The 27318-nt window shown below is 44.5% G+C and overlaps 1 protein-coding gene across 1 annotated transcript in view; it reads right to left on the reverse strand.

Annotated features, from left to right (window-relative positions):
• The window catches only part of LOC129829325 (synaptic vesicle membrane protein VAT-1 homolog), a 39878-nt gene extending 14344 nt beyond the window's left edge, over nt 1-25534 (reverse strand). The window contains exons 1-4 of the mRNA XM_055891002.1: nt 24781-25534; nt 17939-18146; nt 1983-2153; nt 621-710 (exon numbers count right to left, since the gene is read on the reverse strand). Coding sequence (XP_055746977.1) covers nt 621-710; nt 1983-2153; nt 17939-18146; nt 24781-25200 — 889 coding nt within the window. The 5' untranslated portion in view covers nt 25201-25534. The remainder of the gene's footprint in view (nt 1-620; nt 711-1982; nt 2154-17938; nt 18147-24780) is intronic.
• Nucleotides 25535-27318: the final 1784 nt, after the last annotated feature.

The raw sequence follows: 27318 nt of genomic DNA on the forward strand, positions 1-27318 counted from the left end.
TCTCATAACCCTCTCTGCCCTCCTCTCTCTCTGTCTCATCCTCTCTTTCACTATCTCCCTCTCCCCTGTGGATGGGACACAAAGCATGCTTAGAGAGAGGAGAGGGAGCTGGAGAGGTATTCAGTCTGCTACATTCAGACATTCCAGGTTCCGTGAGGATAGAACGGCCATTGTTCCGCCATGCATACTTCTGATAAACTGGTAGAGGAGCAGCAGGGAGGGAGGGGGAGTGTGGGCGGGGGGAGTGTTGGGGTGGGGGGGTAGAGAAGGGTTGAGCGGGTGAATGGATCAGGTTGGGACCACCATGCTGGGTAGTTGGGTAGTCTTTTTTGCAAAATGCAGAAGGCAAGGCCCTGTTCTCCAGGCATACCTCCCCAGCCCACTGTACCATGCATGCCATGCCCGCTGCAAATTGGCATCATCACAGAGAGAAACTACAGAGGCCTTCCCACACACATACACACACTGAGGACATGGACCTCTGTAGGGAAGCAGTTGTGTACCCAACCTATTGTGTATGTTTTGTGCACACTGTGCTATTTGTGTTTTAAACCACTGGTATTGATATGTGTTGAAATAAAGCAATGTATGATTGAGGTCTTTTGTCATTCCTGTCTCACCGTAGGTGATGAGCTTGCCCATGGGCTTCAGCAGGTTGTAAGCCTTGTGGGTGTCTGAGCCTCCCAGAGGATCCAGCACAATATCCAACCCTGGAGGAGAGGAGAGGAGAGGAGAGGAAAGACAGAGAGAGGTAGTCAGTACAGTTCAATGTTGTTTGGTTGGTTGGTATCATATTAGAATGCCAGTGGTGTAAAGGGAGGAGGGCAGGCCTTGCTATGTTTATGCAGAGCAGCCCATACATATGCCAAACGATGAGAGGGGGAGAGAATGCTGGAAATCTACTCATTTTAATGTCACTGATACGACAAGGAATTAACATCTTCCTATCCTAGTCTGTTGGAGTTCCATTCCATTCCCAGGTAGTGATTTCTTGGAGAGAATAAATAACAAACTAAATCTTGAGACCCAGACTCATCCAGTTTCTCTGCAACGTATATATATATCTGTGCTGTCTCGCTCTTTCCCAATTATGTTTTTTTTCAGTGAATGTGGGGCTCCTTAAAGTGGGTTAGTCCTCCTCTCCTCTCCTCTCCTTAGCTGATAGGCCCGTTGATTCACAAGGCTCTCAGCAGGACCCCGCCCTCACTGAGCCACAGTCACACAGACTGACAGACGTCTCATCGATCCCCGCCACTAATTTGACATGTTCTTCTGTCCAAAATATCAGTTATCCCCCCCCCCCCCCTCCTCTCTCTGTTTCTCTCTGTCTTGCTGCTGGGAGAGGCACTACCAAATGAGCTCCTGGTATAAAATCCTCCACCCTGCTTCTATGAAACCAGAGGTAAGTGAGTAAAGAGTGAGTAAAGAGTGAGGAATTGGAGGACGTTCTGTTTCGGTGATGAGTAATGAATTAAATGTCTCCTAAGGCAGAAACGCATCTTAAGTGCCCTGGCCTTGGGGATATGTTGGGGGATGTGATCCACACTGAGTCACAGGCTTCTCAAATACTTTGTCTGAGCGGAAAAGCACTTTTCTGTCTAGTGCCTATTACACTCCCGACCGTCTCAAATGCACCCCAGCTATCAGGGCTGAGAGTCGTGACACGGCGAAATGGAAACATCTAGCAGTTTGTTATCTGCAAATGGAAGACAAACACAACTTTACGAACACAACACTGCTACTACAGAGTATTCCTCAGGACCCAGGGCCCATTAGCCATCTCAGTATACTTATCTCATGGATCACATTGTGGAAATGATGGGTCAAACCATGCTTGTGTCCCAAATGGCGCCCTATTCTCTATGTAGAGAACTACTTTCGACTAGGGCCCATAGTGTGCACTATATAGGCATTAGGGTGCCATTTGAGACGCAGCCCATCCCAGTGCTGTAAGATAGGTCAGATGACCCCTGACCTCTCACCTTTGGGGCTGATCTTGCGGACTTCCTCCACGTAGTCCCTTGTACGGTAGTCAATGCAGTGCGTGACTCCGCCCTGGCTGATGGTCTCGTGCTTACTGGCCGACGCCGTCCCGAACACGGTGACGTCCTTCACTGTCTGACACAGCTGGGTGGCTGCGATGCCCACCCCACCTGGAGAGAGAGTTTGTTAGGAGAAAACGTAGAGACAGTAGATGTTGCTGCAGGTTACACGTCCTGGCCTGTTATAATATAACAGAGACAAAAGCTCCCAACATGTCATACACATTAGCCCTATGTAGATTACATTTCTCAATTGTTGCTTTTTTTGTGCATTATTTTCCATGTAGAATTGTTTTTGTTGACATATTATTATTGTTACTCAAAAATATTGTTCATTTACAGCGTATAATACTTTATATACATTGAAATGGTGACCGTGGCAACCACCCATTCATGCCAGTAAAGCAGAGAGAGAGAGGATAAGGAGACAAAGACGGGTGGTTAAGATGAGTTGGAGATTAGACTTGTGTATGTATCCCTTCATTTTCTACCTAGTTGTTTTTCTAAACAGGGGAGGAAGTATAATACTGAATAAATTATATCCAAGCTTCACTAATCATTACCTCAAGAGAGATACTCACTCAGGGAGACACCTCCAACTAAATTAAACTCAGCTGATATAAATGTCTTGAGGCACCCATAAATCCCATTATTTGCATCCATTCTATTGCAGGGAAATGTGATTTGTTTTGTTTACTGTGACAGGCCAGGTCAGTCAATAAGAGGCTGGCTGTGTGTGTGTGGCTCAGGGGTAAGCAAGGAGAGCATTACACACACATCACAATACCTCCTACCCACCGCCCTGGGCAAAAAGGAACACCCACAACTAGACGTAGAGACACACAAACATCCACAACTAGAGAAAGTAGCCATTGTACGTCAGATGACAATGGTTGACTTTAGCTTCATGCAAGATGACCTGACTAAGAATCCTGAGTAATTTGAGGTATTTGTTGTGGCTATGGGAGCAATGTGTGACACAGGGTCAAGGAAACAAGAAAACATCGTTTCGTAAACTGTGCCAGTTGAAACAAAACCTTCTCATATAGGGAACACATCTTTGAAATGGTGAACAACGCATTGTCTGTGATGACCTTTGTAGACAAAATGGCAGTTGTGTGAGAGCATTGCTTTCTGTAGGTGTAACTTACATGAGCATGGCTGTTTGATGTAGTATCGGTGTGTGTATGATTCACTGTTTTTGAACATACTGTGTGTGTATGTGTGTGTGTATGATTCACTGTTTTTGAACATACTGTGTGTGTGTGTGTGTGTGTGTGTGTGTGTGTCTTAAGCCAGGTCTCAATAAGTTACTGTTCAGTAGTGGGGCAGAACAGAGAGGACAGAGGCTGACTGGATGGACTGAACATGACCCATAAAGGTCACTCATGCCTGACCAAGTAAAGGTCGCGTCTTATCTGAGGCCAGAGCCAATAGAGCAACGCAAACAGAGCGTTCACAACATGGGACATTTACATTCAAACAGACGCCTCTCTCAAGCATATTTAAACTGCTGTGGTTGACTGTGGTTATCATCAGCAACGCGTTGGGACGGGAGTTGTGGGCCACCGTCTTGGTCACACACACGCCATACGCTTGAGAAGACAAGAGACAAACGTAACCAAGGAGAAGGTACATTTTAATCTATTGCAGTCGCTGGTTGCTAAGTCGTACACGCTGACCTCCTCTCTCCTTTGACACTTACAAAGAAGATATACTAGAACGAGATCAATTCCCTCCTGGCTCTGCTCTGAAGAGACCTTGAGCCTATGGGAACTCAATAGACATTTCTCACTGCATTCAAGCCTCACAAGGAAGAAGAGAGAAGGTCTGCTTCCCAAATGACACCATATTCCCTAAGTAGAGCTGTCACGCCCTGACCTTAGAGAGCCTTTTTTATTCTCTATTTGGTTAGGTCAGGGTGTGATTTGGGTGGGCAAATCTATGTGTTCTATTTCTTTGTTGGCCGGGTGTGTTTCCCAATCAGAGGCAGCTGTCTATCGTTGTCTCTGATTGGGGGTCATACTTAGGCAGCCTGTTTTCCCTCTGAATTTGTGGGATCTTTTTTTTTTTGTGGTGTTCATCATAATAAAGAAAGGTGTACGCTTACCACGCTGCGCCTTGGTCTAATTCCATCAACGAGCGTAACAGTGCACTAGTTTTGGTCAGGGCCAATATGGCTTTGGTCAAAAGTAGTGCAGTGTGTAGGGAAGCGGGTATCCTTTCCTAGGAACGCGAAGCATTTCGCTACACTCGCATTAACATCTGCTAACCATGTGTATGTGACAAATAAAAATTGGATTTGGAACGTAATCAAGAACTTAATGAAATAAGAGCAGCGGTGTTGCTGTTGGATGGCAGTGTCCGTGAGTCAGCCTGCCTCCTAACAGCTACAACTATCTCTCCCTGTCGTTCTGTCCTCAGAGAGAAACCAAGTTTGTGTTGCCAGGGAAACCCAGGCCAAATTGGCGGCGACGACTGAGCAAAGGAGCCATTTTGTTTCATTGGCTGTTTTTCCTCCAGGCAAAACAGGAGGCATTTGGTGGCAATCAGAAGCTCATCCAGGGGTAATATGTGACAGATCAGCCAGTAACACCCACCCAATCACCACATAACGACTTACCTAGAGCCAGCTGAGAGTAGATGAGTGTGTACGTTGGTGTGAAGGTGGAGAGATGAGACATTGCTTACCCTGAAGGATGCCAAAAAAAGGAACGCCACACGGACTTCTGCTCACACATCTACTTTGATCTTGCAAACCAGTAATGTGTATGGTCAACATGAAGTGTTTTGGCTGTCGGGGTAGGACAGAGTTTTGATATTTAGAGTTGGTGCCTGTCACTCTGTCCCACTCATCCACCTGTGTTAGAAAGGGAGGAAGGGGCACCTGTTTCTGGCTGGATCCCCCTGAGAACCACAGAGCCAGGGCCAGTCTGCCTGTCTTGTGACTTATCCACCATCACAAGACCTAGGCCAGCACTGCCAAGAGCCCCCCCCCCCCCCCCCCCAACACACACACACAGAGCGAGAGATAAGCTGAGGCAGGAGGGGGACTGCAGACAGGAACAGTCTGGATGAAAAGTCTGTTCATATCCGCTAATCTTCAGTAATATGTGCTCAGATTAAACAGTTAACCCATCGTTAACACATTGTTTTGGTTCACATTGCTCTCTTGGTATTTCTCACTAAATTCTCACAAATTCACCTTCTCCCTCTCTCCCGTCAGTGCCCCCTTTTCATCTCTCTCTCATCTGATGTACATGTGGACCAGGGCAATCTGTCTCTCTTTCCGGTCCTTATCTTTCCTTTTTTTCTCCTGGCAATGTGACGCGAGGTCGTCCCCTGAACACCAACCCGTTGCCTGAACACTGAACCATTGTCTGTCCAAAGATGGCATTTTTAAGCAAATTCCCGCTCCTAATTCCATTCGTTCTGCTTGGGATTCAATTGAATAGGTTTCACTGAGAAAATTACAGGGCCGTCAAAAGCGTTGTTTTCTCTCTCTGTCTCTCGTTAACTGACCAGGGTGTGTAGGGAGGAACATCATACACAGTGGATTCCTATCTCTTTACACACACACACACATGCACGCACGCACGCGCACACAGATTTTGGCACCAAATACACTCTGGGCCTCAATAACATGCTCTTCTAGAGTGAAGAGGAATGTTGTCCCAAACACTGTGGTGTTCACATTACTATATAGTCCAGTATGATGTGTGTCCACACCCAGAGTTCAACTTGAGGAGAGGGTAGAGCCACTAAATGTTGAGATTTCCCAAAGGGAAGGAGGATACGCAAACCTCCTACTACTGTACATACTTGTACCATAGTAGAGTCAGTGCACACAGGCACTTTCTCACAGTCATCCACACACTGACCACATTCGTGTGAACGGTGCTTAAGAGGTAAGCTTGCTAGGCCACTTCCTCATAGATAGCTAGTTTCTTAGCATAACTCAAACGGAGAAGCTAACGCACCTCAGACCGTGCTTACTGTAAATTCTAACCTAAAAAGGCTAGGTTGTGGTTATAGGTGTGGGCCGTATGGTGCTAGCAATGATAACACTAGCTAGCACACGTGCTAATGCTAATCACGGAGAGATGTGAGGCTGCTCATGTCACGTCAGGGTTCCATGCGGTCTGCCCCATGTCATTCTCTGTGTCTCCACTCTCCAAGCTTACCCTCTCCCACACCCTATCATTAGCCTGTGGTGCCTGTGGCTGACAAAGAATGGAATAAAACCATAAACTCAAGAATCCTTCGTTACCAAAGGGACGGTGAACAAGATCAACAAGTCGGACATGATTGAGCAATGTTTCTTGCTCTGTTATTGTGCAAATCTTACAAGAGGCTTACATGAGTGTGTGAGCATAAAATGGCATTGGGTGTGTGTCTGTGTCTGCTATAAGGAGAGATGACTGTGTTACATAGCATAGTGTTTTCCCCTGCTCTCTGTAGCTGTGAACTCGCTGAGTGTTTTAATATGCTTTGTCGTATGGTAGGTTCCTCTCTGTACCACGTATAGGATGCACATTTTTAGTGACTGGGTGAGTGAATTCAAAACACATCCTGTGTGAGAAGGCAGAACCTGCGATTTCCTGAGTGAGAATTCACACAATGCTAACGCACACAGAGACACTAACACACACATACACTCATTGTACACACAAACAAACATGTTCTCATAAAACACACTGATAACCATGCACAAACAAACGCATTCTTCCTAACACAAACACACATTGTAGGAAAATAAATACCAACTCAAATGTACAGACAGACACACCTGTGTGTGTGTGTGTGTGTGTGTGTGGGTGTGTGGAGGGGCTTAAGCTGAATGGGGTCATAAGGCAAGGGTTGTGAGTGAGAGCGTATTTTGATTGGAGGGTGGGTTGGAGGTTGGAGCGGAGCAGAGGCTGCATGCCCTGGTTTTCCTGTGCTATCAGTGCAGCTGATCTGTGTCTGGGTATGATGCCAGCCAGCCAGCTAGGCCCAGAGAACAAACACAACCAGGACTCTCCTCTCCAACACAGCCCTTATTAGCATTCACTGAACTAGGGTAAGACCTACAACACAGGGTAGTCAGACAGTGGGGAGTCATTGTAGACTGCTGAAGGATATGCTGAAATAGAGATGTGATTTGACTGAAATTGTAGGATAAACTAACAAAGTGATATTCTGTCTGTCTCTCATATTGAGTGATATCTTACATTCTTAGAAAAAAGGTGCTTTCTAGAACCTAAAACGTTTCGGCTGTCCACATAGGAGAACCCTTTGAAGAACCCTTTTTGGTTCCAGGTAGAACCCCTTTGGGTTCCATGTAGAAACCTTGCAACAGAGGGTTCTACCTGGACCCAAAAAGGGTTCTCCTGTGGGGACAGCTGAATAACCCTTCTGGAACCCTTTTTCTAAGAGTATAGAGTGCGCAGGTAACATCAACATCTCTGTACTTTCTCTATACTCTGTCACCTCTTTCTCTTCTCTTCCATTATCATCTTCACTCAATCTCTTTCTTTCTTTCCTTTCTCTCCCCTCCTCTTGATTTCTTTCCCCTCCTCTCCCTGACTAACACTACTACTCAGGCCTAGACCCAGTCAAGTGTGTATGTATGTGTGTGCATGTGCGTGTGTGCTAGTGTGTGTGTGTGTATTAGTGGGCGTGGTGGCATGCAGGGCTGCTGGCCAGACCTAATCCATAAACACAGGGTCCAGTTCAGGGAGAGGTCGCAGGAAAAGGCTCTTGGCCGGGTACAGTGGATGCCCCCCCCCCCCTCAACACGTCCAAATGTCACTGCACTCCTTCCCTCGCCCTGTCCCTCTGGAGAAAACAAAGGGGGAAATGTACGCACGCTCCCCGATGACGAGGTATCGAGCACTGATACGCCATGGTCATGAGGAGCCTCCCCGGTCGGGGTCATGTGGAGGGGGGAGGAGGACGGGAGGATGCAGATGTGCGAGCCCAGCGGACAGAGAGGGCGGGATGGTAGGAGAACAACATGCCATTGTTTGGGGAGAGGGGATGGGAACGGGCCCACGAGAGAGAGAGAGGCCGCTGGGGTCAGTCAACGATTCACGGTTCACACACAGCCATGACACTGACACACCAGGGGAACCTCTTTATCTCTCTCTCTCTACAGAGCTGTCTCTCTCTCTCTGAGTCTCTGTACTAAACTCTATGACAGAGGTACGGTTGAGGTTTACCTTTGATTTCGGCCTCCTTAGCTGAGGTCTCTTCTCTTGAGTACGAGGACAGAGAAGGCCTATGTAATAATCTCCAGAGAGCTAAAACATTGACAGTGGCAATTATGCTGGAGAGGACATACAGTATATTTCCTTGTCATGAGGTGGGTGGGGGGGTGGTGCTGCTGCTGCAGGCAATGAGCTAGACACCTCTCTGCCTGGGTCCTCACAGTGGGAGCCAACAAGTTAGCAGGCTGTTGAAAACACCAGGCAGCACCACCATAGAGCCACAGAGCCATAGACAGAGCTCTAGTAGTCTCTCATTCACCAGCATGGCTCTACGGCACCACAGGCCGATAAGAGAGAAGAAACTGAGTAACATTGACAAAGAGACTGATGACAGCGGGAAGCAGAAGATTGCTCAAACAATGACTCTATGGTCGCCACGATAAGAAGCTGGCTGTTGATCTATATATTGATTTACTGCCAGTAGAAATGACAGACAATTAAATCATATCTGTCTGGACATGTCCTGAGATTGGATATGAGAAATGGCTCGTTGTGTCCTCATGCAGTACCACCCACTGTTTTAATATACTATAGCTGTACAAACGGAGTCACTGAATCTTATTAAAAAGCAGTGTTCACTATTAAAGACATGCATCCGGATACACTGACGTTCTGTACATACGTGTAAAACTGTGGGTTAGAGATATGATTCAAATCGCTGGTTGTGTTTTTAATATCACCGGTGCAGGAGCAAGACAGACATCCACTGACACACAACCACACTAATAAAAAAAGCACGCACGTACCATTACTGTGGTTGTGCACACACACACACACAATGTTTGATATCTGACACCAACCTAGAGTTTAAAATCAGAGACGTGCTCTGACAGACTCTTAGGCTGCAGCAACATCATTGCCCAACACCCTCCACCACCATGTGAGGGGGAGGAGGCCACATGAACCAACCAACCAGAGGTGTTAGCTAGGGACCAAACAAGGGTGGATGTGTACTAATAAGATCTTCACACTTACTAGAGGTTTGGCAAAAAATACCCCCGGCTACATATATGCTGCAATGTAAACTTGCGAACTTGTCACGTCTTAACCGGAGGTTGTGCACAACCCTTGCCTGACAGTTGCCCCCTCTAAGCAGGGCAGTGTAAACAGAATTGTCTCGTTAAGCCAACACTCTTACAGTAAACATTTTAATACCATAGCAATGTTTTTGAAACAGCTGAAGTGTACAGACATTTTCCTTATTTTATTTACTTGTTTTATTGAATTTGTACCTGAAATGGTCGTAGCAGCCTGTTACATTCTGAAATGGTTGTAGCAGCCTGGTACATTCTGAAATGGTTGTAGCAGCCTGGTACATTCTGAAATGGTTGTAGCAGCCTGGTACATTAAGAAATGGTTGTAGCAGCCTGGTACATTCTGAAATTGTAGCTATATATCTCAACAGTGTATTTTTGTTGTTTTTGCTTGACTGCACTGAGGTCCAGGTAAGAAGCTATTCCCTAGGAAATGATCAACGTTTTCAGTCGCAATTTGCTTTTACCTCTTATAATGACTTCCATGATATTGATCAAATGAAGCCTGATTTGTTCTAAGGTAACTTTAATATGGTAGTTAGGAGCTCTAAGGCTTACACTATCTAGCTATGGTTCAGCTAATCGTCAGCATATAGTAGCTACAGCCAGCATGTTTATGTGAGAATGCAGAAATGATTTTGTTTAGCTAGCTAGCTTGGTACATAACGTTGCCTAGCTACCTGTGTAGCCTATATTATAATATGAATGACACTGTATGATAACGTTACTGTCTTTTATATTCGTATGGGAGGGGTAAACATTCATTATTGATATGCTAATGTTACTCGAGTTAGCTGTGTATTGTCAGCACTTTAATGTGTACATGTCGCGGACATGAGTCGGTCATGGTCACGTGATGAAGTAGCCCCGCCTGCGAACTTCAAAACCAGTGTCTGCCCTCAGCCCAAGAGGGAATTTTCTCTTGGGTTGCAGTCCAAACGCAAAATAGACAGCCCCTGGCCCTACAGAAAACCCTCAGCCCTGGAATGACGTTTTACATCACCACATCCGAGTGTACCTTAAATGTCCCTTGCCCAAGTGAGGGAGAGTGATGATCGGAGAGGCAACGTCCTTGGTGGAAATCATGAAGTTGAGTTTAAAAACAACCAACCTAAAGCTATTAATGTACCTAGCAAGCTAACATAGCTAGCTAGCACTCCTGTCAGGTAGTGAGCTACAGTTACCCATAGCTGGCTAGCTAGTTTTATAGTTTGGTCATTTATTCCAATACATTCTGAATTCCCCAAAATATGTTTATGATGCTAGCTACATTTTATAGGCTCCTCACTACAAGACTAAGCCAATTTGAACATCATTCCCATTTGCCAATGCTTAAATCAATGTCATCTATATGTCTTTTTTTGCAAGCTAGCGTCATAATTTTGTCTCACATGCCGAAAATGCAGCCATGTTGATTAAATTTGACACATGAATACAGTTTGCATTGAATTGTGGGTCATATCAATCCCACAAGTGATCAAAGTTCTCCACTCGCTCCCTCAGGCAAAATCAAGGGTCTAGGGGGCAATGTTAGTGAATTGGACCTCCACTTAAGATGGCAATCAAACGTCATCCTGTTTCGACGGTGATTCCCCTGAGGAAAAGTAGCTAGCGCAAGGCCTGATGAGGTAAAAAGAACACGTTTGGACTGCAGGCTTTGTCTAATGGTCTAAGACGTTGGTTGATCCTGTGGGAAACCCGTAAGTGCTGAGAATAGAGCCATTTTATTCCTACTCTTATGGGTAAAAATAAAAGCTGTGTATGAAGCCTCTTTAGTCATAAGAGTCACACCTAGTCGACAGATATTTAGCACACCTCATGAGCTGTCCTAACCCATTAAGAGTTACCAGCAGCTGTCTTGATAATAGAACAATGTAGCGAGTCAGTGGTTCCTGTGCCACATGCACTTGTTTTGGAGTTATTCAAATCATGTTTTGATAATTCTTTATAAAATCAACCCATAACTAATCTAAATGTTCATGCAACAGCATCTCTTGTGTCGTTGACAATGATTTCACATCATATGCTTAAATACATCTAACAAATAGGCTAATAAATAAACATGTTTTTCTTTTGATTATTTAATTACCTACATTATGTTATTTCAAGTTATCCCTTTGGAGAGCATTATCACGTTGTTAAAAAAAGATGCCTAAATTGGGCATGCCTATAAATTGGGCAATTGAAGGCATCTAGGGCTTATGTTAACTTTGATTGTGTTCGATGAAAATGATCGTCCTTTCAAACGTTGTATGCGACGTTGTCTGCAACATTATCGGCAAGTGATCGTGTCAGGTTAAATTATATCAAACGTTTTACCATTGTAACATTTGATTTACAGTCCCATTCACCGTGGCTGTCTGAAGTATGCTATAGAGTTAACATCATCCTAAAACACTCTGAGCTGGGAGCTATTTTTGGCTTAAAACCGGTTTTATCGGGATTCCTAGGATATTTTCTGAGATGCTTTGTGGATACAGGCCCCGGGTTTATATCCCGCGTGTTACAGTGGGGCGGTCTCTCATAGGGAAGGAGGTCAAAGGGGGGTGAATGTAGCAGACATGAGTCGGTCATGGTCCCGTGATGAGGTAGCCCCGCCTGCAAACTTCCAAACCAGTGTCTGCCCTGAGTGCCCTCAGTCAAAGAGGGAATTTTGGTCTAAAGGTCTAAGACGTGGAGACCCTGTTCATATCCCTTGTGTTACATACGGACAACAAAATAAACCCTTTCATTGTATGCACGTGCTTGTGGATTGTTGCATTATTCAAGAGTGTAATATGGTTTGGTTGCGTTATTCAACATTGTAATATGTTTTAGAAGAAAAATTGCCCGGATTGTTGAATATTTTTTGCTTACTAGCTAGTGGCTACTGTGATATTTACGGTCAATTTGAGCGGCAGACCAAGAATGTCGCATAGCCAACCACAACAAAAGGTAAGGGAAGAATGTAAATGTGAATTGAAAAGTAGATCTCGTTCCCCACTCCGCTCCTCAGACTCTCCTTCATCTCTCACAGTGGGAGTAGGGCCTAAATGTGTGTCCTCAAAATAAATTCATATAAAAGTAGCCCCGCTGCTGCAGCTAGTGTACGTACTGCCTCTGTTACAAACACACCATCTCCATTTGCAACTAAATTGCCTTTACAAACAGTGAAGAAAATATACATCTACACATTGTTTCATGACCCTGAGTGGGTGTGTGTAGTATGAGAGATTTTAAAAAAGAAAGAGTGAAGAAGAATTATTCTTCTTCAGGCAAAGAGGCTGTCAGGCAAATGTTTCTGTTATGGATTCAGTAATCCTTTGTTCTAATCCTTGTGTCCTTACAGACAGCTGGGAGCCATGAGAAACCAGAGGTCCAGACCTGTGTAGACTGTGTCCGAAACTGAATACAATTCCCTATATAGGTCTGGTAAAGGGTAGTGCACTATATAGGGATTAGGGTGCCATCCGGGACTACACTACACTCTACCAGACCAAGGGGAACATTTAGTGTTGTACGCCCCCTCCTATGGAAACCATACACTTTTACAGTGCACAAAACCCGAGGCAAACTGAGTTCCACTTCTACATCAATTCTCCAAGGTCCAAGTTGACGAATGACATCAGCTAAATAATAGGAATGAAAGCAAACACCTGTGAATTCCACGGTGACCTTTAATTGAGTGATTAGCCTGACTCATTAGCCTCTGCTAGCTCTGAAACACACTTGTGGATATTACAGTAGTACATGAATCTCATACTCCATCTTGTAATGATTGTGTTCCATGTCAAGGGGCACACACCTGCACTGAGTAGAGTGACGTGGTTCCTTTCTAACATACACAGATGGATAGTTCATCTGTGCTTCTCATAGCCATATCTACCCACATACTGTCCCAAACACAGGGGTGTAGTGCTGCCGGAGCACGGGAAAGGGAAAGGGGATACCTAGTCAGTTGCACAATTGAATGCATTCAACCGAAATGTGTCTTCTGCATTTAACCCAACCCCTCTGAATGCGAGATTTGAGATTACACAGAGCTGGTAAAACAATTTATTGGAAAAATATTTGAATATATTCTAAATAAATTAAATTACCACAAATTCCATTAAAAATGATAGAATGACAAACCAAATACTGTAAGGACAGTTGAAGTCGGAAGTTTACATACACCTTAGCCAAATACGTTTAAACTCAGTTTTGTACAATTCCTGACATTTAATCCTAGTAAAAACCCCTGTCTTAGGTCAGTTAGGATCACCACTTTATTTTAAGAATGTGAAATGTCAGAATAATAGTAGAGAGAATGATTTATTTCAGCTTTTATTTCTTTCATCACATTCCCAGTGGGTCAGAAGTTTCCATACGCCCAATTAGTATTTGGTAGCATTGCCTTTAAATTGTTCAACTTGGGTCAAACATTATGTGTAGCCGTCCACAAGCTTCATACAATAAGTTGAGTGAATTCTGGCCAATTCCTCCTTACAGAGCTGGTGTAAATGAGTCAGGTTTTTTAGGCCTCCTTGTTTACATATGCTTTTTCAGTTCTGCCCACAAATGTTATATAGGATTGAGATCAGGGCTTTGTGATGGCCACTCCAATACTTTGACTTTGTTGTCCTTAAGCCATTTTGCCACAACTTTGGAAGTATGCTTGGGGTCAGTGTCCATTTGGAAGACCCATTTGCGACCAAGCTTTAACTTCCTGACTGATGTCTTGAGATGTTGCTTCAATATATCCACATTTTCATGATGCCATTTATTTTGTGAAGTGCACCAGTCCCTCCTGCAACAAAGCACCCCCACAACATGATGCTGCCACCCCCGTGCTTCATGGTTGGGATGGTGTTCTTTGGCTTGCAAGTCTCCCCCTTTTTCCTCCAAACAATGGTCATGGCTGAGCGGCCGAGCGGCCTTTCAGGTTATGTCGATATAGGACTCGTTTTACTGTGGATATAGATACTTTTGTACCTGTTTCCTCCAGCATCTTCACAAGCTCCTTTGCTGTTGTTCTGGGATTAATTTGCACTTTTCGCCACAAAGTACGTTCATCTCTAGGAGACAGAACGCGTTTACTTCCTGAGCGGTATGACGGCTGCGTCTTTATACTTGTGTGCTATTGTTCGTACAGACGAACGTGGTACCTTCAGGTGTTTGGAAATTGCTTCCAAGGATGAACCAGACTCGTGGAGGACTACAATTTTTTTCTGATGTCTTGGCTGATTTCTTTTGATTTTCCCATGATGTCAAGCAAAGAGACACTGAGTTTGAAGGTAGGCTTTGAAATACATCCACAGGTACACCTTAAATTGACTCAAATTATGTCAATTAGCCTATCAAAAGCTTCTAAATCCATCGCATCGTTTTCTGGAATTTTCCAAGTTGTTTAAAGGCACATTCAACTTAGTGTATGTAAACTTCTGACCCACTGAAATTGTGATACAGTGAATTATAAGTGAAATAATCTGTCTGTAAACAATTGTTGGAAAAATGACTTGTGTCATGCACAAAGTAGATGTCCTAACCGACTTGCCAAAACTATAGTTTGTTAACAAGAAATGTGTGGAGTGGTTGAAAAACGAGTTTTAATGACTCCAACCCAATTGTATGTAAACTTCCGACTTCAACTGTATGTATACCACTTTGGCCAATCAGAACGTTGAACATACAGTAGATATCTCAATCCCGGCAGCTCAACGCAATGTGACAGGTGGTTACACCGAGATGTAGGATCCAAATTTACTGTGTGCCTGCAATGACGTTCATAAAACTCCACGGACCTCCTCTTGCGCAGTGGAACCCAAGTTGATGTGACCACTTGGTTACGGTGACACCGTTCCGCCGAGGACACCCAAACCAGAGTTGCCACCGCAAAGCCCAAGGAGCCTGATCCTCTCTGGAAGTTGTGGTAGCCCTGCTTGGGATATTTAGACTATATTGGCTATTGGTTGAGACCGACGCAGCTCTAGCTTGGTATGTCAGGGTGGGCAATTATAAATGTGAATTGGGCCAAGTTGGAGATAAGGCATTTAGGTTATAGTTTATTGCGATGCGTGAATACACAACACCAAAAGCTTGATTCTATGGCTGTTTTAAAATTAATTTCCTGCATTTCTACCTAGTAATGATTTATGTTCACTAATTGGTCAATTGATTTGATAGCATGTTAATGTATGCAAATAAATTCTATGAATAGTTCACCTCTGTTTTTTTTATTCTGTAATATGGTATATTGTAACCATGTGTTTAAGCTAATCAAATCAAAGTTGATTTATGATACAGCGTAGTGTAAGCTACACAATACAATGAAATGCCTACTCGCAACGAAAGCTCTCCTCGCAAACAGTGCAATGATATTAAGCCAATTGTATTTATATTTAGATTAGGCTATAGCCTACAAATAGCTATCCCACGTAGTCATAGGCTTATTAGGCTATACTGCAAATGATTGTTGTCTGTTCCTGAACTGGCCGGATGACAGAGCTATCCTTCAGTAACACAAGTTGGTTCAACTTCTTTAACATCATTACGCGATTCTGGCGCTGTTCTTTCAGCACCAGGAAGGGCTGTCCAATCACTTAATAACACTCATCAAGACGTGTTGCCTACGCCTAATAGTCCTGGTCATCACTTGTTATTATTACAAATAAGATATTAGCACTTCTCACAATGATGCTTGGATAAAAGCTGAATCAATGTCTCGCAAGATCACATAATGATTCATTTGCATTTTACTGACGCAGATGCAGTTTGGACGTTTCACCGGTAAAACGTGAAGAATTATCCTTCACGATTGACAGTGATGATGGCCTATTTTGAAAAGAGGTATGCGCATCTTGGTGTTTGAGGGTATTACAAATAGAACATTGTGTGGGCATACCAGTAGGCAGAGGTTGCAGTTGGAGGATGCATTTTATACATAGGCCTTTTCTACAATGACATTCAATAGGCTACATCTGTCGGTACAAACTTTGATTGAGGAAATGAGGACGTCATTTTAATGTGTTGACACATAACAGATGCACGCTGCACACATGCATGTACTGTATGCACAGGAAGAATACAAAAACAACTGCCTTCCATTTTGACCAGCTGGCCTTGTCCTTGATACACAACCGAGACACTCACTCTCTTACGCTCAAACACACTCAAACACTCAAAACCTCAACACACCCATACCCAGGTGCTTACACCCCCTCACTCCCCCATTCCCCCACCCCATACAGTGCACTCTGACCCCCAAAGCCAGGTGACAGGTGCTCCTCCAACCCCAACTCTCACCACTTCTCTGCTCTACTCAGTACTGACACACACAGGGTTGGATCTTAAGTGGTATTTGCAATACTCTTACATAGTATCTACAATACCACTCCTTCTCGTAATTCACAGAGTTATAATACACAATCATAGACAGGAGCTATGGAACGATACAGATTGATGCATTTTCTTGGGTTCATAGTACACAACATTCTTGACCTGGACTATGGGTTTGGCACTATACACCATTCAAGACTTATCACTGTGTTTTCCCAAGGAATGTATTCATATTCACAATGTATGCATTTTTGTTCCTTTGAATGACAGAGACCCCCCTGCTGGCCTGCAGGTGTATACGTACGCAATAAGGCCAGAGGAGGTGTGGTATACGGCCAATATACCACGGCTAAGGGCCGTGTCCAGGTGCCTGGACACAGCCCTTAGCCGTGGTATATTGGCCATATATCACAAACCCCCGAGGAGTCTTATTGCCATTATAAACTGGTTACCAATGTAATTAGAGCAGTAAAAATATATGTTTTGTCATACCTGTGGTATACGGTTTGATATACCATGGCTTTCAGCCAAACAGAATTCAAGGCTCAAACTACCCAGTTAATAATAAGAAATAAGTGTGTCACTGGATTACAATTACAATAGTACTTACTCTAATTCTATGGGTCACTCATGATTCAATTTTATGGGGTGTGTGTCTTGTTCTATGTTCTGTCCCTATACCAGTGATGGCGATTGGTTCCTACTTACTGTTAGGAATTTTGTTAATAAATAGTTAAAACAAATAAGCTTTAGATAAAACTATAACTAATTGAACTGCATGCCTGGGGAAAAGAGATTTGTGTTGTGGGTCATAAAATAAGCAGAAAGGGTCGTTAAACTATGGTTGAACTGACCCAACTTAGCCCTGAGGTGTTTAGATAAACTTTTTAGGTCTTCCATTATCTTGAGTTGTCTGCTAAAGTGGTAATCAATTATAGTGAGCCTTCAGGATAAATTATTATATGGTGTTTCATGTGAGTGCCCTGTGAGGTTAAAATGAACTTTTGAACCTGTTTTCTATTTGTCAGGACAATGAGACTCATTCTGTAACCTGTGACGTCATATATTGTATATAAATCTGTGTTTATGATCAAATGGGAGCTTGCTCCGAGAATAAACCCTATTATCTAATTTTAATAAGACTGTATCCTGTCTATTTTATGTTAATAAGTATCTTACAAATTCTTATAAATAGACAGATTGAATTTAATTAATGAGTACATTAGAGGAATTATTTAATTCCACTAACACTTACACAGTGTTTATGGTGATTGGTTCCTAACCTACCCAGGTGTCTATGGTGATTGGTTCCTACCTGCAGCAGAGTGAATGAGGATGCTCTGGTTGGGCCTCAGGTTGCCAAAGTCAAACAGCATCATGTAGGCGGTGATGTAGTTGACGGGGAGGGCGGCGGCTTCCTCAAAAGTCATTCCCTCTGGGATGAGGAATGTGTGGGTAGCGGGCACCACGGCCACCTCCTGCCACAGCCCACAGCGGTTCAACACCAGCACCTTGTCACCCACCTGCATGAACGGGAAAGAGTCATGTTTTACTATAAGGTTGCAAAATCCCAGTACATTTCTGACAATTCCCAGGGTTTCCAAGAATCCTGGTTGGAAGAGTCACAGAATCAGGAGGGAATAGGCAGGAAATCCTGGATCCAAACAGGATTTGGAGAAAACCTGGGAATGTGGGTAAAGTTAGTGGGATTTTGCAACCCTAACTAGTGTATATCTACTGTAGACATGTCATTTAGTTCACAAGTTACAAGTGGCTATGTTTATGGAAAGCAAGAGATCAGCTGTTTTGTGGTTTGGTGTTGGGGGAAGGTTCACAATGCAAATGACTGTGGCGGTCAGGTTAGTTATTTTGTCATTAGTTGTTTGTTATATAGTACCACACACTGTGACAACAGTCAACATCAATACATGATATGGCATTAGCCCCCACTGCTACCCTTCTCTCTCTGACAATTATCTCCTCCCTCCTTATCACCCCAACCCCCTTCCCCTCCTCTCCCCTGCTTGTCATTTTGGGCGCCGTGTCCCCAATCGGGCTTATCAGAGCAGCAGGAACCTCCGACCCTCTCCTGTCTGTCCAGGAGGAAGAGCTCCATTGTAAACTTCCCCCCCTGCCGAGGGACTGGCCAATCAGGGAGGGAAACACCAGGGACACAGGAAACAGAGCCCACCACTGCATTCTAACATTCTTCCTGTTTTCTTCCTCCTGCCTCCTCCACCCCACCTCTACATCCATCTGACTCCTTTCCTTCCCTCGTTCTACTCCTCTCCCTTTCCCTCAACCTGTCACTCTTCCTCGCTGTCTCTCCCTCTCACTCCTTCAGTATCTCTTCTGACTGTCTCTATCTGTCTTGTACAGTATCTCCTTTACCCCCGCTTTTTTTAATCTCCCTCCCTCCTCCCGTCTCCCTTCTCTCCACCTCCCTCCATGGGCCCTGTTCGAGGAGTTGCCCGTTTCCCCTCTCCCTCGTCAGTGAGACAGGACAATGGGTCCCATCTTCTCCCCTGGCCACTCTCCACTCATCAGCGGCCCTGCCAGATTCTTCTCCATGGTTGAGCACAAGACAAGCTCTCTCCTCCTGGGAACAAACCCACTCCTCCCTGCCCAGCCTCCCCACCATCCTCCCGCCCGCCCGGGCCTCTCTAATGGTCTGGAGGGAGCGATGCGCCTCGCTGTCTGTCTATCCACTCCAATTAGAGAGATCTCCCTCTTCCCTCTCATTCACTCTCCCTCTCTTTATATCCCAGTCTCAAGCTGATGCGTTTTGAGTCCTTCCTCTTTCTCTCTTTCACTCCTTTTCTATCAGTCTTCATCTTTCACTCTCTCTTTCTTTCCCTCTGCCTGTCCTTCTCTCCATCTCCCTGTGTCTGTGGTGAAACTCATTGCCCTCAGTCCGTTAATTGGAGCTCCAGTATGGCAGGTAGGATCAATAGGCAGAGGCGTTGGAGCCTAGCAGGAAACACGCTGATGACTCAACCATCACATTCAACTACATCGGCATGTATTGTGTGCCCATGTGAGGCATGTGAGTCACCGTCACACACACACACACACCACACACAGAACATACTCCCACTCAAACACACTCTTGGCCAAAGTCCTCCTTGTGACTTGTCTATCACAGCACTCGTTACTGTGTGACCCCCCTCATACTTCTCTCATGTCCTCCCCCCTGACTCTCCAGCCTCCAATCAAGTCACCACACAGTGTATGAGGGGGAGCTTCTCAAAGTGCCTTGTAGTCAGCTGCTGTACACCACTGGCCTTTATCAACTAGTGATTCAGGTTTGGGGGTATGTGGGCTACAAGTCAGAGTTTATGTGGTTTGACGAGCTCATCAACTTTTGCCCTCAATTGGTTAGATCATGGATTCTAGTCTCCACTGGAGGAGTAGCTGTGAACTCAGTATGGCTCGTTAATGTTCTCATGGAGCCTAGTTTAGACTAAAGGACAAGGGACAATATATTCATCCTACTGTGTTGTGTCAGCAGTGTTGTCGTCTGACATTGTTAAGCGTAAATCATAGGCTTCCCATTGTGACATAGCTACACGGCTCTGAGAACACCATCCACGGTTGACACACAGCCCGAATGCGCACTTCCCCATAATTCTCAACAAACGCTCCTCCGGCACGCTTCCTCTATCCATTTGAATGTGTTGACAGTTGGAGAAATTGCTTGAGCTGTGTTGGAACTTCCAAAGTCTGAAAGGCCAACGGTCCAATATTCTTGAACACCAATGTGCGTACGTCGACACGTTTTGGACTATGATAAACCTTTCAGTCTGCTGATGTGTGCACCGTGTGAGACTGAGAGGGTCATCCATGGAGCATTATATGTGTCAGGAACACGGCCCCGCCCTGTTCACGGATGGAACCTACCTTGAGTGTGACCTATAATCTGTGCTTTCTACCCGCTCTTTCTACCATTGCAGCCATTACCATGACTACGGTACTGCGACAGCAAGTCTTGTTACTGGTGGGCTAGAACTGTTTACGGTAACAAACTTGGAGACATACAGACGTCGTATTTCTGAGTTGTCGTTCTTGGTCCCTCTCGGTTCTGTTGAGGTTTTTTGAGTGTGTGTGCTTTCGGGCAGTGTTATAATTAAGCAATAAGGCCAGAGAGAGTGTGGTATATGGCCAATATACCACGGCTAAGAGCTGTTCTTACGCACAAAGCAACGCGGAGTGCCTGGACACAGCCCTTAGCTGTGGTATATTGGCCATATACCAAAAACCTCTGAGATGTCTTATTGCTATTAGAAACTGGTTACCAACGCAATTAGAGCAGTAAAAACCCATGTTTTGTCAGACCAGTGGTTTTGCTCAACATTCAGGGCTCGAACCACCCAAGTTATAATAGTTGTTATAAACTGGATGGTTTGAGCTCTGAATGCTGAATGGCTGACAGCCATGGCCGTGTACCACAGGTATGACAAAACATTTATTTATACTGCTCTAACTACGCTGGTAACCAGTTTCTAATAGCAATAAGGCACGTCGGGGTTTGTGGTATATGGCCTATATACCATGGCTAAGGGCTGTATTCAGGCACTCCGCGTTGCATCGTGCTTAAGAACAGCCCTTAGCCGTGGTATATTGGCCATACACCACACCTCTTTGGGCCTTACTGCTTAATTATAACAATGACGAAAGCACACACACTCAAAAAACCTCAACAGAACCGAGAGGGACCAAGAACGACAACTCAGAAAAGTTTCCAGGCGTCTGATTCTCTCCTCCCTTTGTTGTTTAAGGCCGACTATCAAGACAGGCTGTGCAAAATGCATGCTACGAGTGTGCTTCCCATCTGTAGTGAAAAGGAGGACAAGAGGGACGGAACGGAGCGAGGTAGGAGGGACGGAGGAAATACCAGACTGACAATGTGGGCCGGAGGGAGATAATTGAGAACATATGGGTCAGATCCTACCAGAGCTCAGCTACAGCTTATACTCTCAAAAAAGGAAAGGGTTTAGTGAAAAAAGTGCTGATCGAGGATTGTCAGTCATGAGTAATAGAGTGTAATTTGGGATATTTCCCTCTTTTTGTCACTTACTCGCTCTACTCGCTCTTTCCCCGCACTGCTCGTGCGGTTATTCGGGGTGATATCACTGTTGTATTAACCTACTTCCAGTCACTGTGTCACTGCAGACTCAGTGACAGCGTGTGTGTATGTGTGCATGTGTGCATGTGTCTGTGAGTCTGTGTTTGAGAGAGAGAGAGAACACAGAAGCCTCCCAAAAACAGTGACTGCAACTAAGGTCAGCACATTCCCTGTGAGCTCCCTCCTGCCAAAACACAGAGATCTCTATCCATTAGGAAGATTGGCTCTTAATTTAGGGAGTTGGAGTTGGGGGAAGGTATGGGGTAGTATGGGGACTGCAGTGTGTGTGTGTGTGTGTGTGTGACACCGTGTGTGTGACCTTCTAATCCAATCTGCATGAATAACAAAGTGCAGTGAGGCCAGGGAAGTATATAATAGAACATGGGTCATATCATATATTATGCTGTCTAAGACCATTGTGCTGTCAATGACCGACACAGAGCCAATAACTCTGGTATATAGACGCTTCTATATGCTCGTCTTATCCCTACGGATCTTCAGGTCCAGTGGATTTCAGGGACACGACCACTCCCTGCTGAGACAGAGGTGCACTGATCTTATTAGTGTACGTCCCAAATGACACCCTAATCTCTATATAGTGCACTACTTTTGACCAGGGCCTCTGGGCATTATATAGAGAATAGGGTGCCATTGGGATGCAGGCTTGGACTGATCTGGCACCTTCTCTTTCGTGCTTTAATGGCTCTTGCTGACATGGTCCAAATGCAACAATTGCAGAGTGTTCTGATTTTAATTAGTCTAGACCTGGGTCAATTTGTCTTCATGTCAATGACTTTTGTAATGTAAGGTTAATCAATTGTTTAAGAGCAATAAAGGTTTACAGCAGGGTTATACCATCAGAACATACGATTGGTGTTGTAAAAATAGCAATGAATATACATCAAGTCTTTGTGCTTCGTGAACATTGTGGTTTTGTTATAGAGTTTGATCTGTGATGGTGTTCGGTCTCAGGTTCAAATAATATAGCGACAATATCGCTAGGCTACTATATGCCTAAATTGTCATATTGTTATAAAATGAACAGCTTTAAAGGGTCGTTATGCACAATATGTTGCTATTAGCTCCATTGAAAGGATGTGGCTGGTGTTGCCATGCGGTCAGTAATATAACTGGCAGTAAAACATGACTCATCACACTATTCAAACAAGGAGAGGTAGCCTGGAATGATCAATACATAGGCGATGTTATTATCCTACAAGTAATGCTGATTATATGACAATGGGTTTATGTGAGGACATACGATGGATAAGCAGAATAATACAGTCCTTTCAAAATATTCATAGTACGGAAATACACTGAGTGTACAAAACATTAAGAACACCTGCTCTATCCACGACACAGACTGACCAGGTGAATCCAGGTGAAAGCTATGATCCCTTATTGATGTCACCTGTTAAGTCCACTTCAATCAGTGTAGATGAAGGGGAGGAGTCAGGTTGAAGAAGGGTTTTTAAGCCTTGAGACAATTGAGACATGAATTGTGTATGTGTGCCATTCAGAGGGTGAAAAGGCAAGACAAAAGATTTAAGTGCCTTTAACAGGGTATGGTAGTAAGTGCCAGGCGCACTGGTTTGTGTCAAGAACTGCAACTCTCCTGGGTTTTTCACGCTCAACAGTTTCCCGTGTGTATCAAGACTGGTCCACCACCCAAAGTACATCCAGGAACCTTGACATAACTGGGGAAATCATTAGAGTCAACATGGACCAGCATCCCCGTGGAACCCTTTCGACACCTTGCAGAGTCTTTGCCTCCACGAACTGAGGCTGTGCTGAGGGTAAAGGGGGGTGCAACTCAATATTAGGAAGGTGTTCCTAATGTTTGGTATGCTCCGTGTATACCCTAAAAATAGATGCTGTTTAATGGGCATTGTATGCAGAATATAGCAATATTAATTTCAAATCGATAAAAAAAATCAGAAGATTGAATGGTTGGTGATTTGTGACTTTCCCAAAGACATGTCTGTTGACAAAGATCGCGAGTAATCATTTAAATTTTCGGCTTCTCCTGGTCCTGCGCCTCGCCCTTTCCGTTCGCTTAGTGCGTGAGCCACTGTCGCTCTCCGTAACAAAGGCAACCGTGTCACTACTGCGTGGAGTCGCCCCCCCCCCCCACCTCCCTCCTATCCCCGAAACGGTGCTCTAAAGTGCCAAATGCGGAATGTTTTTCAAAAGGTTTAATTATCTCGACTTTTCTATCCCCTAAACGAAGAGATAGCATTGTAATCTCTCCAAATCCACAGAACCGAGTGCTACACGCCTTTCAGCAGGTTAGCTGTCTAGCCGATGGCGAGACTCACAATTTGGAGCTGTCAATCTCCCGTGCGCAAAGCAACTCATTTTTATTGTCGGTAGACGAGGGGCGCTGGCTTCATTGAACTCACTGCCAATTAAACAATTGGGTCCTTTGCTGGAAGCATTAAAAAAAACAAATGCACTCCTCGGCTTGTAACTTTCCACTCAGAAGATTGAGTGAGTATTCTGCTGCTATGCTCTCCATTTACGCACCGGTGACTGGGCTAGCAATAACCCTCCAAAGCATTTAGCAGCGAAATTGGGCTACATTATTCTTGTGGGCTATCATTGTTCCAACTCTCTGGTCATTTTGAGACTTTGGACAAATAGACAGTCTTCTGAAATCAGATTACATTAATATTCAAATTGGTCTGGGCTTTTAGTGTTGAATGTGGTGATGGTGATGCTGGTAATAGATGACTAACATGAACACATGTGAGACGGAATTGTCAATTCAAATCAATAGCAAAGACTGACACGCCCTAAATCAAACGGCATCCCAATATTAACCCAAATACCTCAAGAAATGAGTTAACCAAATGTGCTTTCTTTGGAACAAAGTAGCCGACAACATATTATTGTTCATGGAAATTGTCAAATGATCAGGTTTACTAGGAAATCATACGAGTAAGCTAAATCATTTCTAAGACAGAGGCTTAAGAAGCAGGTGAGGTGAGAGAGATGGAGAGGAGAGAGCGGAGAGTATGTGGCGCGCTTACTTTTCTATCCGTCACCTCTTCTCCCACAGCCTCGATCTCCCCGGAGCACTCCATCCCTGGCGTGACAGGTGGGGACGGCAGCCGGTCGTACAGACCCTGCCGGGCCAGCAGGTCGGCAAAGTTCAGCCCGCATGCCTTGACCCGCACCATGACTTCTCCGGCCTTGAGTGCCGGCTTCCCCTTCTTCACCTGCAGTTTCACCTTATCATAGCCCCCGTAGCCGGAAAGGACCAGAGAGCGGTAGGTGAACTGCTCTTCCTCGGGGACCTTCTCGGTCGCCGCCGGTGTGGCTGCCGCCTCGGTGGAACTGACTGGTGGGGACTCCGGCTTGGTCTCAGCTTTCGGCTCCTCGCTGGGTTTATTCTCTTGCTTTGTTTCCTCGGCGTTTTGCTGCTGAGCAGGTGCATCATCGCCAGACATTGTGAAGAGTATTAGTAGACAGTAACAAGTCTTGAAATGAAACGTTCACTTTTATCCTCTTGTCTTTAGGAGCTTTGCAGTAATGAAGCGTTGATGAGTCCGATCTGAGTGAGTCAGGAGCAAAAAAACGGATTCTCAGAGCTTCTTCAGCAGTCTTGCATGAGGACACAAACCCGAGTCAATGAGAGCTTCAGCTGAGGAAAGAGCAGGCTGCCTCGCAACGGCTACAGTGGCCAGAGGTTGTCAACTCCGGGCTCTGACAGTGTGTGTGAGTGGGACGAGAAGGAGGCAAGCTAGAAAACCCGGAGAGCGGAATAACTGAGGAGGAGGAACGACAAGTGGATTTTATAGACAAACTGACTGTGTCCGCCTATATACGTTTCGGCATAGCCAGGGGCGGACTGGGACAAAAATTCAGCACTGTCATTTCACATCCCCACCCAGTAATGCTAATGTAAAAAAACATAAGCAACTATAGTACAGCATTTCTCAACCTTTACTGCACTGTCTGTGCTTCTAGTTCTTGTTCTCATCTGTTGTCACTATGTCTGTCTTTGCTCTGTCTGTCACTCCTATGTGTTAATTGCTATTACATATAGAGCAGGGGTGTCAAACTCATTCCACGGAGGGCCTAGTGTCTGCAGGTTTTTGTTTTTTCCTTTCAATAAAGCCCTAGACAACCAGGTGTGGGGAGTTCCTAACTAATTAGTGATGTTAATTCATCAATCAAGTACAAGGGAGGAGCGAAAACCCGCAGACACTCGGCCCTCCGTGGAATGAGTTTGACACCTGTGATATAGAGCCACCATTTTAAGGAACTGGCAGTACATCTGTGTCTCTGTTTTCTTCTTTCCTCCAATACACTCAACTCTGAGCTGTCTCTGCTAAGCCAAGCATCCTTTCCCACAGCACTGGTATCAGAAGAACATGAGACCACACTGCCTGTGCTGGGCTCAGCAACATTCTACTTGTGAATGAATAAATACATTTATTAGATAAAGAAGAAAGATTACTGAATACATGCCTAATAGACATAATACCTTGTGAAAGCCTTACTACTTACATTGCAAATACAAGTGCCTGGCTGTCATACATGTTCCCCCCTATCTTAATGGTTAATTACTATTACATACAGTGCAATGAGAAAATATTCAGACCCTATGACCTTTTCCACATTTTGTTACGTTGCAGCCTTATTCTAAAATGGATTAAAGATGTGTTTTTCCTCATTAATCTACACACAATACCCCATAATGATAAAATAAAAACAGGTTTTTAAACATTTTTGCAAATGTATTAAAAATAAAACCAGAAATACCTTATTCACATAAGTAGTCAAACCCTTTGCTATGAGACTCGAAATTAAGCTCAGGTGCATCTTGTTTCCCTTGATCATCCTTGAGATGTTTCTACAACTTGATTGTAGTCCAGCTGTGGTAATATCAATTGATTGGACATGATTTGGGAAGGCAACACACCTGTCTATATGATGTCCCTGTCACACCCTGGCCTTAGTTATCTTTATTTTCATTATTATTTTAGTTAGGTCAGGGTGTGACATGGGGAAGTTTGTGTGTTTTTGTATTTTCTAGGGTGGTTGTAAAGTTTAGGGGGTTTATTAGAGTAGTTGGGTTTATGTTTAGTATAGAAGTCTAGCTGTGTCTATGGTTGAGTGTAGGTTTCTAGGAAAGTCTATGGTTGCCTGAATTGGGTCTCAATTAGAGACAGCTGGTTATTGTTGTCTCTGATTGGGAGCCATATTTAAGGCAACCATAGGCTTTAGCTGTTTGTGGGGAATTGTCTATGTCGAAGTGTTTTGTGGCAGCACTTATGTTTGTATAGCTTCACGGTCGTCTGGTTTGTTTTGTTTTTCCTTCTTATAATAAAAAGAAGATGTATTTTTCACGCGCTGCGCCTTGGTCCTCCCTCAGTCCCTTTGACGATCGATCGTGACAGTCCCACAGTTGACAGTGTATGCCAGAGCAAAAACCAACCCGTGAGGTCGAAGGAATCCTTGATGAAAACCTGCTCCAGAGGGCTCAAGACCTCAGACTGCGGTGAAGGTTCACCTTCCAACAGCACAACGACCCTAAGCACACAGCCAAGACAACGCAGGAG

Source organism: Salvelinus fontinalis, chromosome 2 (genome assembly GCF_029448725.1).
Source record: "Salvelinus fontinalis isolate EN_2023a chromosome 2, ASM2944872v1, whole genome shotgun sequence".
NCBI classification, from domain to species: domain Eukaryota; kingdom Metazoa; phylum Chordata; class Actinopteri; order Salmoniformes; family Salmonidae; genus Salvelinus; species Salvelinus fontinalis.